This window comes from Vidua chalybeata, chromosome 18, assembly GCF_026979565.1.
Source record: "Vidua chalybeata isolate OUT-0048 chromosome 18, bVidCha1 merged haplotype, whole genome shotgun sequence".
NCBI lineage: Eukaryota > Metazoa > Chordata > Aves > Passeriformes > Viduidae > Vidua > Vidua chalybeata.
The window spans coordinates 4,263,596-4,279,390 of NC_071547.1; the positions used below are offsets into that span (position 1 = coordinate 4,263,596).

Genomic DNA, 15,795 nt, shown 5'->3' on the forward strand with positions numbered 1-15,795 from the left:
CCAAGGGTGAGAATCAACTGGGTCACACCAAAAAGGAAAAACTACACATCCAGCCCTGTGCCAGAGCAGGCAGCTGAGAAAGAGCTGGGCTCTGCTCTGCCTCCTCCTTGATAGCATCTCCTCAGAGTTTGCTCGGAGCTGGAGCAGCAGGATCTGGGGCTGAGATAAGGCCACAGGCACGGCACGCACGAAGCTTGCACGGAACTCGATCTCAGAGAACTTAAGACTCTGCTTAAGTCTAGGCTAACACATCCTCCCACGGGCTTGGCCTAGCCCTGACAGCAGTTTTACAAAGATTTGAGTAAACTGTGGGTGCATTGCACCAGTAGGGGGAAAAAGGGATCAAGCCACAGCATCTCCCTGATTATCCAGGAGGGAAGGTTTGGGCAGACACTGATAACACAGCTCAGACCTGCAGCTTCTGGCTCCACTGAGCCCAACAGGGCTCTCAGTTCTCTTATTTTTTCCTTCTGCTCTGAGTCTTTACCCTCAGGGAGCAATACAAACTCCCGGCTGCCTGTTGGAAGCACTGTGGATGTTATGTTGTTGAACCTTCCACAAAATTTTTGGTAACAGAGAACAATGTGACTTAAAGCAGATTAATATCTAAGAAAATGAAGATAACAGCAATGTCTTTGAACCTAGAGCATGTCCCCTTGATCTGTTCCGGGGTAGAAGCTGTTCCAGGGAGAAAGAAAAGCATTTTGGAATGACAGAAACCATAAGGAAGGATGACCAGGGAGCAGCAAGACATGGCTGGGTGCAAAACCATGATACAGACCTGTTCTTTCAAGAAAACAATCAGATGGCTCATGGAATCAGATCCAGCTACGCAACCTCAAATGAAAATCCCAGAATGTTTTGGAATGAACAAAAATAATTGTTCACCAGGCAGATTAATACATTATGTCATAAATGTGTACTAGCACAGCCCTCCTGTACTGATGAAACACAGCTTGAGCTGGCAGCATGCTGGGGACATGTTTCCAACAATCCTTCCTTTTCCCTCACCCTTAGATCTCCAAAGTCTGCAGAGCCAGGGGCTGCACTGCTGACTCCTGGGCTCAGGACATGTGTGACAAAGTCCAGCTGTCACCAAGGCTAGACCAGGACTGAACGAGGCACAAACACCAGCACAGGCCATCCTGCAGGGATTTTTCAGAGGAGAAGCAGCACAATGAAGTTGAACAATTCTGCCACCCCCTGGGCACCGGGCAGAGTCTCAGCAGATTGAACCAGAGCAGGGAAGGGGACAGCAGCCAGTGGGAAGGGGACAGGATCAACCCACCAAACCAACAGGAGCTCCATTTATCATCAGTTTTATGTCTGTATATTTCCTGCAGCTCTTGGCAGTGTTTCCCCCTGAGGAGAGCAGAGGCTGTGTGTGAGAGCCATCTGATTCTCGAGGTCTGTCTGGCTATTTAATTACCAGATTCTTATCCTGACAATGGTATACAGAAGAGCAGCCCCAGGAGACTGAAGGACAGAGGAAGCTCATGGGATCTCAGTGTCCAACGTCACTGCTGCAGCATTTTTTAACAGCCAGGGGAAAAGCATCAGCCTTTAAGCCTGGTCTAAGTGCATCTACACTCCTGGTGGCTCTGATCAGTGGTGGATGCACATGCCTGGCTTGCAAAGAGGCCAGACAGACCAAAGGTGGCCACAAATCCAAGGATCTCACCAGGATTTATTTGTACAGTGAGAACATTTGCAGTGAAGAGGATAAAGCTGTATTTTCTCTTTCAGCACAGAACTGTATATCCAAAATGAGGCTGCCATTCTGTTTGGTTACATGTTGCTGTTTAATACCACATGGGGAAAAGCACAAGAATTAGGATTCTGTGGATGTTCATGGCTTCAGCAGGTTCCTGCTGGGGCCTTGCATTGTACAAGGAGCAGAACAAGGAACCCTGAATTTTGACTTCATCAATACAAAATCCATTCCCCACAAAGTCAGCTCTCAAATGGTATTACAGATAGCCATGAAATGTCCATACACACAAGACAGCACACAGAGCAGACACACAGCACTTCTGTCTGCAACCTATGTGTGTGCAGACAGGACAGCCATGGAATTCCAGGCCTCCCAGTAAGATGCAGCCAGGAGATACCATCCCAGAACTCAGAAACAAAAAAGTCCAACCATTTCCTTCTCTGCCAACGAGCAGCCCTGCTTTCTGGTCTCTGACTTCACTTGCAGGGCAAACACAGTACAAGCAGCAGCACAAGCAGCTTTGCTTTTCCTGAAGCCAGGATAAGGAAAGCAGGAAGGAGGGACAAGGAGAAGAGCCTGAGTGCTGAACCACTGCTGTACCTTTACACTGCTCCCCTGGGCTGTGGTTTACAGGTTAGAGGGTAAGAGCTGCCTGCAAGAGCCAGGCTTAGAGTGAGCCATCCACAGCATTACTCAGAGCCCATTAGCCAGGGCCCCGGCACACGAGCTCGTGTCACCACTTTGGATCTGCACAGTGTCAGCAAGAGGAGCCTCTCTCTTCTCTGGCAGGACAGCTCAGCCTTTTCTTACCCTCACATGAACATAGTGGCTCTGCACGACCTCAGGGAGGCAAATTCCTGGTAGATAACACCTAGGAATGAGCAGAGCTCTCCCCTCCCCCCCCTGGGAGGAAGCAGAGCCCCCTTCCCGAGTGGAGCCCCAGCCTCAGGGAGCAGCAGCAGAGCCAGAGATGCTGTGATAACACTAAAGTGCTGTGGCCAAAGCTGACCAGTAATTTTCCAGTGTCTTCCCACGAGGGGAAAAAGGATCACAAACTCTCTTTTATTCTTTTGTCTTGTTAAATGCTCATCTTAAAACTGATGAGGGAGAGAGTATCCCCAGGTTCAGCTCTCTGCAGACAACACCACCTCCTCTAGGCATGGGGGTCTCTGTGGGATCAGGACAATTAACAACAGTGGAAACTTAGAGCCCAAAAGTTCAGCTTACCTCACATTTAGTCTACGCTCTTCATCACTGCCGACCTCCGCCTGAGGGGAGAAAAGGATTCAAGAGAGTTATGTGTTGGTTGTTTGTACATTACACCTGTAAATAAAATCCCTGCACCAGCAGGGTGTGAGGGGCTGCTTCCTGTGGGATTTTTCTTCCCGGGGCCAGGGATAAATGAGACTCCCTAGTCCTGTATGCCACCAGCACCCGGCGCCGGGTGACAAAGGGGCTCACGGGGATTTTAAAGCTATTAGGTCCTAATCCTGCAAGCTGGTCCTGGAGTGCAGAGCGCTTTGAAGAGCGCCAACCCCGACGTCACCGGGGCGCACACCTCGCTCCCACTGCGCACACACGTGAGGGCAGCAGCTGGCAGCCACGGCTGGGCACAAAGAACTGGGAATTGGGGTGTCCCAAGCACATGGACACAGCCAAAAGTGCTCCCTGGGACTGTCCCAGCTCCAGGACTCACTGGCAGGACAAGGAGGCCACTTCCACCTGGATGATGGCACACGTGTCCCCAGGGTGGGACAATGCATGTCCTCTGCCTGCTGCCTTCCTGGGGAACACGCCGCTTTGGTGGCAGGTGTGGATTAAAAGGGGCACTTTTGCACCAGGCACTTGTAGGAAGTCCCTTGGAAGCAAATCTGGCTGTTCAGGTGACACTACACTTTACTGAGTCTCTTCAAAAGAGAAGTGTGACCTCAGCTTCCAAAACCAAGCATTTTCAGAGTCATGCTTTTCAGTCATCCCCTTCAAATTCCCTAGTAGCTGCTAGACAAAATTCCTTATTAAAGAAAAGCAGAGTTCGGGCTAATTGCAGCCAGAGCTGACAAAAAAAAAAAAAAGAAACCAAAAGAACAGGTTTTGAGATAGTTCTGCTTTGGTCCTGCATGAATACAGAGAAGAAAGGGGGGAGGGGGGGAGCATCCCCTTGGAGAGCAGGGCTGTGCTGGGGAGAAGATTTGAGCCCAAAAAGCAAAGCAGGGACCTTACAGGAAATCCTTCACACTCACAACACACCCGATCCTGACAAAGCTGGAGGGACACAAGGCTTGCAGGAATCAGGCTCCATCAGTGCTGACACGTGGGGAACATCCTGGTATTTCCTACAGCGCTGCTCAGAACCCACATCAAATAAGGGTCCCTGTAAGAGTTACCTGTTTCCAGGTGGTTTTGTACAAGTTAAAAATAAGCAAATTGCATCATTTCAAATGTTCAAGACTGGAGCTTTGGAAGGGTGAGAGGACCTGGATTGCTCCCCATCCTCTCAAGTTAGGATTTGGGAGGCTGGAGGGCACAGGAGCTGCTCTGCTGACAATCTGTGAGAACCAAGTAAAGCCAGGGGAAAAAAATCCTTCAAATGCAACAGCAGAGGCCGGATATTGGAACTGTGGCCATTTGGAGGAAGGGAGATGCACAAGGCTGTCCCGACTGACCCAGCAGAGGGTGAGGAGCATACCATGGCTATTTTTAGTCTGTTTATAGTGCAGAGCTGGGCTGCAGGCAGGGCCCCAGAGCACCCCGAGTTCCAGTGGCCCCACTGGCAGATCCCCCAGCCCTGGGAAGGTCTGGCAGGTTTGGGACCTTTGCAGGGTCACCCTCCTGTTTGTTTGGGGCCGTCACGTAGCAACAAAGGGAAGAAAAACTTTTTTCCTTTTTAAACAAACGTGACTGTGAGGATGATGACTCTTGCATGTCGTCAGCTGGGGCACAGCAGCAGGGCTGGGCCTGGAGCTGCCGTGGGCTCCTCTCCTGCAGGAGCTGAGCTGTTCCCAAAGCTGATTTTCCCTGGATTTTCTACTAAAAACTGCAGGAAAACCAAAGCAAGGCAGCATCAAGGCTGCCACGCCGAGCCCTCCTGCCCTGTCCTACTCACCCCTGGGAGCTGGCAGGGTTTGGGGTGCACCACACACTGTGGTGATGCTGTGGAGCTGCAGGTGCTCATCCCACCATGGCCAGACCCCACCAGGCACTGCCACGTCCCTCCCTGGGGACTGTGCTGAGCGTGGCCCCTCTGAAGGACCACAGGGAGTGGGAGATGTGTGGAAGGGAGATGCACAAGCAGGGCAAGTTTGCGAGTGGGTGTGAACCACGCTCACCTAAGAATTTATGGCCCACTACGTCAAGGCAGCAGCAACCATTTTATAAATTCCTTTGGGTTCCTGAGTTAGGAGAGGCCACAGTAGCACAGTCACAATTAGCAAGGACGTGTGGTCACCATTTCCCATTAAAATATCTTCTAGTAATTATTCAGCTAAAAGCCCAAATGAGCCCAGGTTTTCCTTGCAAGAAAGATCCTAAAAGACCAGGAGCAGGCTGGCATTTTTTTATGGGATTTTTTCTTTAAATTAACTTTGCAAAATCAACATGCTGAATCTGGAAATCATAATTTTATGATATTTCATGTCAGAAGAGACCGTTCTAACAGGACTCAGTCTCTTACTCTGGGAGCCACCACAGCACAGCTGAGCTGTGGGTACAGGTGGCAGAAGTGCCCTACCATGGACAACACCTGGTGGCAAATTTGGGGCAGCATTTTTGGGAGGAAAAAGGAGAATTGTATGGTGACCCCACAGAAAATACAATCACTAGCAGCAGCTCTGACACAAAGCAATGCCTAAGACAGGGGTATATGGCAAGGCCTGTTTTGACTCCTCTCCTTCCTGCACCAGTTAAATCCAGCCTAATTCCACTGCCTGCTCTGGGGTTACAGCACATTTTCATCTCTCTAGATTGGGTGGCCACTAGGTCTTGTTTAAGACTCTGTCTAAACCAGATCCCACAAAATTCCTTCAGAAAACTCCATCAAAAAGTGCAACTCACATCTCCAAGTTCCTCAATTGGCACGGCGTGACCCAAACTGGGTCTCTGCAGCCAGGGACCCCCTGCAGCCCCTGGGGCCAGGGAGAACCTGGGAGATTTGTGGCCCCCCCTCCTGCTCCCCCCTCAGAGCAGCTAATCGGGGGAGTCACAGGGACCTGACAGGTGACAAATAGGATTGTTTACCTGGCAGGAGTGGGGACAGAGCGAAGCCAAGGGCAGTGAACATCAAAGGAAAGAAGCATGGGGGGAGAGGGATGCACGGGGAGGATGTGCAGAGAAACACCAGGCCTGTCTTTGAGGGTCACAAAGGAGATGGGTTGGGAGGGAAAAAGGTGAGAAGAAATAGAAACTGCAGGTGCAGCTGTGTCTGGATGGCACGTGGGAGCTGGGGGGGGGGAAGCAGAAGCCCAAGGCTGGGCAGAGGCAGGAGAGGGCATTTCTGGGGCACAGGAGTGGAGGGGGTGTGCAGCAGAGCTGGGACATGCAGAGTGCCAGGCCAGCAGGACACGGATGGCACCATGGGGCAGGTGAAGTGGCAGGCACAGGTGCTGGAGCAGCAGAGCTGGGGGAAGGAGAGGGCAGCAGCACGGTGGAGGTGTGAGGAGTGGCACAGGTATGGGGTGGAGCAGGATGGGAGCTGCTCCTGGAGAACTGACAATGGTCACCTTGAGGAAGGGCTGGTGTGAGCTACCTGAGGGGCAGGAGCTGCAGCAGATGTGGTGCCATGGCAGGGACAGAGGGATAACACAGGGCAAAACAGAGCATCCCTGCGGCAGGAGGTGATGGCAGCTGTGGGATGCCACACAGGGACAAGGTCCAGGCCCAGCACTCTGCCCAGAGAGAGGTGAAGCAGGCTGCCCCAGGGTTTAGGGAACTCAGGCTCCCTGCCAGCTGAGGGCTGGAATGGGGGACAGCCACAGGGGAACGGGGCTGTGTGTGGGAGGGACGACAGGACAGACCCAGGCCTGGCTCAGCCCAGCAGCATCAAAAGGCAGGGGCTGGGCAGCATCGGGGGCTACGAGAGGGGACTGGCATGGCTGGGGGCTGTGAGGGGCTGAGCTGGGCCGGGCAGTGGTGGGGGTTGTGAGGCTCGGGGCCGTGGGGGCTGTAAGGGGAGGAAGGCTGGGGAAGTGGCTATGGGGCACCAGGGGGCTGTAGGTCTGGGAGCCGTGAGGGACCAGCGCCTGTGAAGGGCACGAAACCAGGGGCTGGGGACACTGTGAGGGGCCGAGCTGGTGCCAGGGGCTGTCGGAAGTGCGGCCATGGGGACTGCGAGGGGATGAAGACAGGGAACAAGTGGCTGTGGAGGGCCAAGGAGCCGCGAAGGGGTGGAACCAGGGGCTGGAGGGGGAAAGCTGTGAAGGGCCACAGCCGGGAGGCCGGGACCATGAGGAACCTTGGTCCTCATGGGTGATGGAGCCAGAAGCTCTGGGTTACGGGATGCTGGGGGGGCTGTAGGGGTCTGTCCCCGAGCGGGGCCTCACCCCGCCCCTCCCCGCTCCCCATCCGCCGCCGCCGCCCCCGGGGCTCACTCTCCCCTTCCCTCCCCGTCCCTGCCCATCCCGCCACCGCTCACCTCGCTCGTGCTGGCCGAGGAGGCGGCGCTGGGGGTCGGCGAGCGCTGCAGGGTGACCAGCGCCATGGCTGCAGCTGCGGGGCTGCGGCCGCCTCCCCCTCACGCCGGGAAGGGGCGGGGCCGGGGCGGGGCCTGCGAGGGAAAGGGCGGGGCTTGAAAGGGGCAGGGCTTAACCGCGTGGGCGGGGTCTGTTGTGGTGGGCGGGGCTTCCCGCCCATCCCACCCCCCAAACCCCGCCCCGTCCCATCCCAACATCCCGTGCCATGGCAGGGACACGCTCCGCAAACCCGCTCCGACCTGGCCTGGGATACTTCCAGGGATCCAGGGGCAGCCACAGCTTCTCTGGGCAACCTGTGCCAGGGCCTCCCCAGCCTCACAGGAAGGAATTTCTTCCCAGTATTCAATCTAACCCTGCCCTCTGGCAGTGGGAAGCCGTTCTCCCTTGTCCTGTCGCTCCAGGCGCTTGAAAATTGTCACTCTCCATTTTTCCATCAGGCTGCCTTCAGGTACTGGAAGGCCACAATTAGGTCCCTCTGAAGCCTTCTCTTTTCCAGGCTGACCAATCCCGATGCCTTCAGCCTCTCTTCCTACTCAAAAACTGAGCCAGAAGCACTCCATTTTTCCAGATCTGACAGGAATCTTGTGTTCAAGAAGCAACATTAGTGCTGTGGTCTAGTTGACAAGATGGTGATCAGCCAAAGGTTTCCCAATCTAAGTGATTCTGCAAATCCAGACCCCGGGAAATCATAGAATCATTGCTGTTGGAAAAGACCTCCAGGACCATGCCCACTAAACACATCCCTGTGTCCTGGTCTGCCAGTGGTCACCATGGAGACGAGAGGCAGGGGTGGCATTTTGCCACCAATGGTGGTGACCCCGTTTTCCGAGACTCTGGGGCCGCCTGCCAGTGGCATCACATGGGAACTCCACCTCCCCAGAGCGAGAGCAGACTTTGGCCCTGCTGCCCTGGACACTCAGACCTTGCCCTGCTGGGCTGTAACAACAACTCTGACTCTGAAGCCTCTGGACACAGCAGTGACTGCTCCAGGGACCCCACACTCCGCAGGTAAACTGGAGGAAAATGTGTATTCCCATTATTTTTTAGCTGATGCTACACGGGCAGCTGGGACGAGTCCCTGAGCCTGGTGGAGGAGGTGACCCGGGTTCCTGAGGGCTATAAAACCATGGCAGATGGGAAGCAGCTCCCACTGTGCCATTCCAATGACTCATCCCTCCATCCTGGCAAATGTCAGTCCCCCTGTTGTCACAGCAGAGATGCTGGACTTCACCTTGTCCAAAAAAAAACCCTGTAGGCTGGAATGTCTTCCTGCTCCCAGAACCAGCCAAGGATCTGCACCCCCAGCCCTTCCCCAAACTGGTCTTTGTCCACTCCCTGCACAGGCAGTGACCACAGGGCTTTTCCAAGGCAGGAAAGCGCTGTCACCAGGGGACCAGAGGATGGGGAGGGGCTGCAGCTGTGTCCAGCTCTGGCCCCTCAGTTTGGGAAGGACATCGAGACACTCGAGTGCATCCAGAGGAGGCAACGAGGCTGGAGAGGGGCTTGGAACACAAACCCTGTGAAGAACAACTGAGGGAGCTGGGGGTGCTGAGCCTGGAGAAAAGGAGGCTCAGGGGTGACCTCATCACTCTCTACAGCTCCCTGAAAGGTGGTTGTAGTCAGGTGGGGGTTGGTCTCTTTCTCCAGGAACTGACAGAACCAGAGCACACAGTCTCAAGCTGTGTCAAAGGAAATTTAGGTTGGATATTAGAAAAAAGTTTTTTACAGAAAGGGTGATAAAGCTCTGGAATGGCTGCCCGGGGAGGTGGTGGAGTCACCATCCCTGGATGTGTTTAACAAAGCCTGGATGTGGCACTGGGTGCCAGGGTTTGGGTGAGGGGTTGGGGCTGGATTTGACTCGATCATCTTGAAGGTCTCTTCCAACCCAGTGATTCTGTGATTCTGTGATTCCAGAATTCTGTGATTTGCAGCCAGAATTTACCCACAGCCATCCTCCCAGCTGTGCCTGGAAGGGTTTGGGGTGCTGGCACAGCCACCCTCACGTGCAGCCCTGAGGGTGGCAATGGTGTGAGGATCCAGCCTTGCACTCATCACACCTGGCACTGCCCCCTGGAAAACGCCTGCTGCTTCCCACCTTTCTTATCCGTGCCCACCTCTTGCCTCCAGCCCATGCCAGTGGCTGGGAAGGATTGTGAGCTGCTCAGAGCAGGGTTGGGTCACTGGGAGTGGAGGGTTCACAGTGTCCCTCTGTGGTGGGTGCTCCAGCATCTCCCTGGCTGCTCAGCCTGTGGCTGGTGGGACGCAGAGGAGGATCCGGAGGCTGTGCCACCCTGTCCTGGGGCAGGACACACCTGGAGGTCCTTGTGCCAGGTGAGCTGCAGCTTTTCTGCTGGCACAGCCAGGGGTGGAGACACATTCCCCAGCCACTGTGAGGAACCACAACCCCCCCATCCGTGATTCCTGGATCAGAGCTCGAGGAGGGCTGGGAGGCTTTACAAGAAAAGCACGCAGATGCACCATGAGGACCTCAGCCCTTCCCTGCTGCTCTGGCAGTGGAGCTGAGGCTCCTGCAGGAGCTGATGTTCCCCCGTGGTGTCCCCAGCTTGTCCAGCAGCCCCAGCTCTGCCCTCGGAGCCCTCACCCCTCGCAGGAGCCGGAGCCATGCGTGTTGCCATCATCGGCGCCGGGGTGATCGGGCTCTCCAGCGCCCTGTGCATCCATGAGCAGTTCCACAGCCTGGAGCCTTCCCTGGAGCTCCAGGTCTACGCTGACCACTTCACCCCCCACACCACCAGCGACGGGGCGGCCGGGCTGTGGCAGCCCTACCTGAGTGACCACGGCAACCTGCAGGAGACGTAAGGCAGGAGGAGGAGGAGGAGGATGGTGCCTGTCCCTCTCCCTGTGTGCCATGAGCTGCCCTGGCACAGCTCTGTGGGGTTGGCAGAGCCGCCACTGTCCCATTCTCATCACAGGCTCTGGAATAAAGAGACCTTCGATTACCTCCTCGGGCACCTGCACTCCCCAGCAGCCAAGGAAATGGGGCTTTTCCTCATTTCTGGCTACAACCTGTTCACGGAGCCGGTGCCGGTAAGGAGCAGATCACGGCCGGGCTGGGAAGGGCTGTGGCTCAGCGGCTGTGGGTGAGGCTGGGCTTCTTCCAGCCAGTGCTTCCCAGAATTTCCAAGTTTGCCTTGTGACAGTGCCTGGGACATGGTGTTTTCTGTGCTCCCGAGGCATTCTTGGTGTGAGGAAGGGCCGAGCCCTAGGAGAGTGGGAGTGACAGAGCCTCTCCAGCTGTGCTGGCAGCTGCACATCCACCTGTGTCCCTCTGGGATGGGCTGTGTCCCATGGGATGTGTCCCATGATCCCCCCACGGCTTCTGTCCCACGGTGATCCCGGTTCATGAATGATCTCAGAGCTCTTTCTGTGCTGTAGGACCCGTCCTGGAAGAACATTGTCCTGGGCTTCAGGAACTTGACACCAAAAGAACTCGAACTCTTCCCTGGTTACAGGTATTTTTCAGTCAGTTTTTTGGAGACTCAGGTAGGACAGTCCTGGATTCACCTCCTGAATACAGCCCTGGCATGAGGCACTGGGACAAGGAACTGCAGGCACAGAAATGTCCTCACTTCTTTAAAACTGCTTCCCTCCAAATAAATAGGAAACAGCTTAAATGGCCAAAAAAAGCAGCAACCCAGCACAGAAACCATTTCAGCTCCTCTCCTACCTCACCTTTCCTAAGTGTCAAAACAGGGGAGGAAAACCAGAAGGTGTTTTGTGCTGTAAAAAGGGAGGAAAAATCATACACTCATGTGAGGAGGGTCCCAAGGGGAGCTGGGATCCCAGATCCACAGTGGCTGTAAGGAATGTTGGGGCAGGAGGCTCCTGCAGGTCCTCACAGCCTCCTCTCCTCCTGTTTCAGCTATGGCTGGTTCAACACGGCGCTGATGCTGGAGGGCAGGAGTTACCTGCCCTGGCTGACCAACAGGTGAGTGCAGCTGCTCCTGTTTCCTCTGGCTGCAAGTGTGGTTTTTCATCCTGCACATCAGGACAGGGTAGGCAGAGATTCATCCCCAGGAAACATGGAAGAGGCTCTGGAATTCCTGTTCGTTGCCCCAGTGGGGTAACACATTAACAGTGAGCCCAGGAGTGTATTTTTTGCATGACAAAAATGAAAGTATTGGGATACTTGGAGCTGCATCCAAATGCTTCTGGCTTTGGAAGGATTTGGGGCTTGGTTTTTATTCCTATAATTTCTAATGCTGAGCAGGTGTCCTGGTATTGAACATTTGCTTTTAATTTGCCAGTAACAAATGGACTTGTGCTTCCCAGGCTGATGCAGAGGGGAGTGAAGTTTTTCCATAAGAAGGTTGAATCTTTCCAGGAGGTGAGTGGGGATGTGGAGCCAGGGCAGAGGGCACAGCCCCATCCCAGAGTGGAGAAGCAGCATCCAGCAGGCAGGTGCTGCTCCAGGATATTCCTTGGCATGAGTGATGGGCCAGGGAACAGCAGCAAGACTATGGCAAGATCCAGGAAATAAATTCTACCAGGAAAGATAAAGGGTCGTGGGTATTGAGGGATGGTTGACAGAGGACGGGGTAGAGCATTTATCCAGCATGGATTGGCAGCTTTCCCTGGAATGGCTTGATGGCACACATGGGATGTCAGCAGGAGCTGGCTGGGGAAGAAGCTGTGCCCTGGATCTGGCCCTTATGGTTTATCCATTTCCTGACTGTTGGAAAGAGCACTTGGCTCGTTTGGAACGTTGTGCCTCTGTGGCAACATCCCTGTGTGCTGCTCCCAGCCGTGTCCCTCTCTCCTCAGCTGTTTTCCCAGGGTGTGGATGTGGTCCTAAACTGCAGTGGGATGCGCTCAGGGGACCTGCAGCCCGACCCAGAGCTGCAGCCCGGTCGGGGCCAGATCATCAAGGTGAGCTGGGGCAGCCCTGGGGGCTTCCCAAAAACCTGTCTGTTACCACGAGGAGTGTCTGTGCCCTCTGGGGAAAACCATGGGCTTGTGGCTGGATCCACACTGGGATCAGGTTCTGATTCCCAGCAAACACTGCTCATGTGAAACCAACCAGGATCCCATTCCTGGTTCAGCTGTGGGAATGCCCTCAGCCTCCAGCCTGTTTCTCCTGGGGGAGGTCAGAGGCACAATGCTGATAATAAAAAGACAGAAATCTTTGGGAGAAGCTGGTGATTATTTGGAGAAACACAGGTGAGTAGGAAGCTCCTCCCTACTTGTTTTCCCATCTTCCCAGGGAAGCCAGCACAGGGAACACGGAGCTAAGGGAGGGTCCCATATCTGGACCCTCATGTCCCTCCTGCTGCCCCCTGAGTCTGGCACCCTCTCTCCAGCTCAGACTTCCTCCCCTTCATCTCCCAGGTCCTGGCCCCGTGGGTGAAGCATTTCATCATCACTCACAACTTGAAATCCGGGATCTACAACTCGCCCTACGTCATCCCGGGGTAGGTGACGATGGCCGAGGCAGGGCTGGTTGGCACCAGTGACATTCCTCTGTCAGTGTCCCCAAAGCCTGGTCTGGGACACGGCTCCTGCTGTGTCTGCCAGGCCTGCCTTCATCCCTGGTGCTTTTCTTGGCTGTGTGGGAGGAGAGCAGAAGGATGTGGGCAGCAGAGCCAGGGAGCTCCCAGTCGGCACAGAGAGCACCCTGCACCACGGTGCTTCCATGTCCTGTCCTTTTCCAAGGACCAAATCCCACCAAAGCAAACTCCATCCTGACCAAGTCCCCAGAACAGCCAAACACTGACAGTGGAGTGAATATTTTGGGGGAAATGTTTTGTTTTCTCATCTGTAGCCATCTTTATTATCGACGGTAGGGACCAAACTGTGGTGTAGCAGCTCAGGGTGGGGAAAGGCACTGCTGATCCATGCCCCCATAAAAACAGGGCAGGAATTCTTTTACTTCAACAAAACCCCCCTGGGAAAGCTCAGCCTTCCTCTCACTGTTCCCTGAGCTGCTGGTGAGCCTGGGGGCATCTCATTGGGTTTATCAGGGAATATCCTGAGCTGGAAGAGACCACAAGAATCGAGTCCAACTTCTGGCTCTGCCCAGGGAGCTACACCATGGGATAAATGAATCCATCTGCTGTTCATCCCAGCTCTGCTTCCTCCCAAGGGGCTGCAGTGACCCTGCTCTGGCAGTGGAGAGTGGTCTTTAAGCTGGAATTTGAATGCTGCATCACTGGCACTTCCTATTGTCCTAATATTTCAGGTTTAGGCAGTAAGCCAGGATGTAAACAGGAGCTTTGCAGGCTCACAGCCCCCATGCAGCATATTCTGAGTGATTCCTGATCACAGTCCCAGGCACAGATGAATTCCTCTGCCTGTGCTTGTTTTAGCTCGAGCTGTCAGAGCTGGGCACCAGGCTGATCCCAAAGGAAGAGCTGGATGCAGCTCTTGTGTGGAGGGCACCCCTTCCCTGCCAGACAGCTCAGCCCTGGAGGCTGCCTCCTTTTGCTTTTGTGCTTCCCAATGATCAAGCAAGGTTTTGGAAGGGTCCAGCCACACTGACCCCTCCAGGCCCCCCTCAGCCTTAACCTGCCTCTTGTCCTCTGTTAATCCACAGGAGTTTGGGGCAGCGGCAGCACCAATCTCTGTGTTCCCCTCCAGAGCCATCCCGTTCCTTCCAGCTCTTCCTGAGCCAGGCAGGAGCAGACCTGTTTGATAAGGATGGAATTATCTGTCTGCTTTGCCCAGACAAGGAAGGGCTGACAGGATTTAATGAGTGACTTGCTCACGAGCAGACGTGCAGGCACTGCTCTCCGCCTGCTCCATGTGGGAGTTTCTCCCACAGGAATATTTTGCAGGCTCATGGTGTAGCAGGATCCAACATCACACTCACACAGTGTCCCTCCATGTGGTGGCCCCACGGGGGACAGCTGGGGACAAACCACCACTGTGTGTCTCCTTTGGCTCCTGGTGCAGGAGCGAGTTCACAGTCCTGGGAGGGATTTACCAGCATGGAAACTGGAGCGAGGAGAACAGTGCCAAGGATCACAAATCCATCTGGGACAGCTGCTGCCAGCTGCTCCCAGCTCTCCAGGTGGGTGACCCACCTGCCAGCATGGGGCACGGGGAGCTGGGGGGCTCAGGATGCAGGAATGGGTGCTGGGACAAACCACAGGACCTCGGTGTTTCCATGAGTCAGGGCTTCTGTGTGTCCATCATGGATACCTGGGGCTCTTCCACCTGGCTGAGGGACAGGAAGGGCTGGGGCTGCCACTGAGACAAGGTTTATAGGGATAATAATTACTCATGTAGCTGGTAAAAAATAGAACCAGAGCTTTGGGAGGTTCCAGCCCTTTGTCCCCACGCCTTTAGAGAAGGGTTGTGTGGGGTGAAGCTGGGTTATGTCCACTCCCAGTGCTGCTGTTATTCCCTGGATTAGCAGGAAAGGTGGTGTGGGGCTTTGGCACAGAGATTTGCCTCAGCTCCAGGCTGGCACTGCCATCCCAAATAATTCTGCCTGGAGCTGCTGCAGGATGGGGAGCCCCCTGTCTCCGCTCATCTCAGGGCTCACCTGGTGCTGTGAGGTTTGGCTGGTGGGATTCCAAGGAATGCTGTGCAGTGCTGACGTGCTTTTGCTTCCAGAAGGCAAAGATCGTCGGAGAGTGGTGCGGCCTGAGACCAGCACGGCCCTCGGTCCGCCTGGAGCGGGAGAGCATCCGCCTCGGGAACCTCCAGGCAGAGGTACCCGCACAGCCCCGGGGCTGAGTGTAATTAATGACCGTGTTAATTGTGCCCGGGGCAGTGATAAAGAAGCCCTGTCCCTGTGATCATCCCTCTCTCCATCTCCCCACCAACAGCAAGGGAATCTTTGAGCCCAGGGATAAATGTCAGAGATACTGAAACAAATCATTGGTGTGGCTGCCCCATCCCTGGAAGTGCTCAGGGATCAGTTGGACAGGGCTTGGAGCAACCTGGGCTGGTTAGAGATGTCCCTGCCCACAGCAGGGGATGGGACAAGAAGGGCTCTGAGATTCCCCCTAATCCATGCTGGGATTCTGTGGTTCTCCCCCAGGTGATTCACAACTACGGCCACGGCGGCTTTGGGATCACCATCCACTGGGGCTGTGCCATGGCAGCAGCTCGGCTCTTTGGGAGCATCCTGCAGGAGAAGAAGCAGCTGGCCACCCCCCCAGGGCCCCGCTTGTGAGCACCTGCTCCCCTGGAATAGGTGACAACAGTGGCTTAGGCATCACAGCAGAAGGATGGGAACAGCACAGGGATACACACACGGGCTGCTCGACCCAGCTCTGGCTCTCAGCGTCTCATTTCCAGGTCACTGCTGTTTTCCAGATGGCTCCACTCCCTCCACAACCTGCCTGGAGGAAGGGCTTTCAGATATGGACTCATCATCCGTGGCAAAGTGCACCAAGTGCTGTCTAGGCTCAGGCTGCAAAGGGCAGG

At 55.0% G+C, this 15,795-nt stretch overlaps 2 protein-coding genes across 5 annotated transcripts in view; one reads left to right on the forward strand and one right to left on the reverse strand.

Moving 5' to 3' along the window:
* Nucleotides 1–7,450, reverse strand: part of SSH1 (slingshot protein phosphatase 1) — a 30,870-nt gene extending 23,420 nt beyond the window's left edge. Inside the window, exons 1-2 of the mRNA XM_053959346.1 lie at nt 7,341–7,450; nt 2,942–2,982 (exon numbers count right to left, since the gene is read on the reverse strand). Coding sequence (XP_053815321.1) covers nt 2,942–2,982; nt 7,341–7,406 — 107 coding nt within the window. The 5' untranslated portion in view covers nt 7,407–7,450. The remainder of the gene's footprint in view (nt 1–2,941; nt 2,983–7,340) is intronic.
* Nucleotides 7,451–8,311: 861 nt separating this feature from the next.
* Nucleotides 8,312–15,770, forward strand: DAO (D-amino acid oxidase). Of its 4 annotated transcripts, none has more exons than XM_053959083.1 (13): nt 8,312–8,406; nt 8,767–9,021; nt 9,313–9,729; nt 9,962–10,214; nt 10,332–10,446; nt 10,795–10,871; nt 11,282–11,347; nt 11,692–11,746; nt 12,184–12,288; nt 12,748–12,830; nt 14,311–14,428; nt 14,977–15,075; nt 15,407–15,545. In XM_053959083.1, the coding sequence occupies exons 4-13, from the start codon at nt 10,021–10,023 to the stop codon at nt 15,539–15,541; spliced, it is 1,047 nt and encodes a 348-aa protein (XP_053815058.1). In that variant the 5' UTR covers nt 8,312–8,406; nt 8,767–9,021; nt 9,313–9,729; nt 9,962–10,020; the 3' UTR covers nt 15,542–15,545. The 4 variants fall into 4 exon arrangements, with proteins under 4 accessions (XP_053815058.1, XP_053815059.1, XP_053815060.1 ...); XM_053959084.1 differs by having other exon boundaries at nt 8,767–9,007; XM_053959085.1 differs by lacking the exons at nt 8,767–9,021; nt 9,313–9,729 and adding an exon at nt 15,685–15,770 and having other exon boundaries at nt 15,407–15,562.
* The last annotated feature ends 25 nt before the right edge of the window (nt 15,771–15,795 follow it).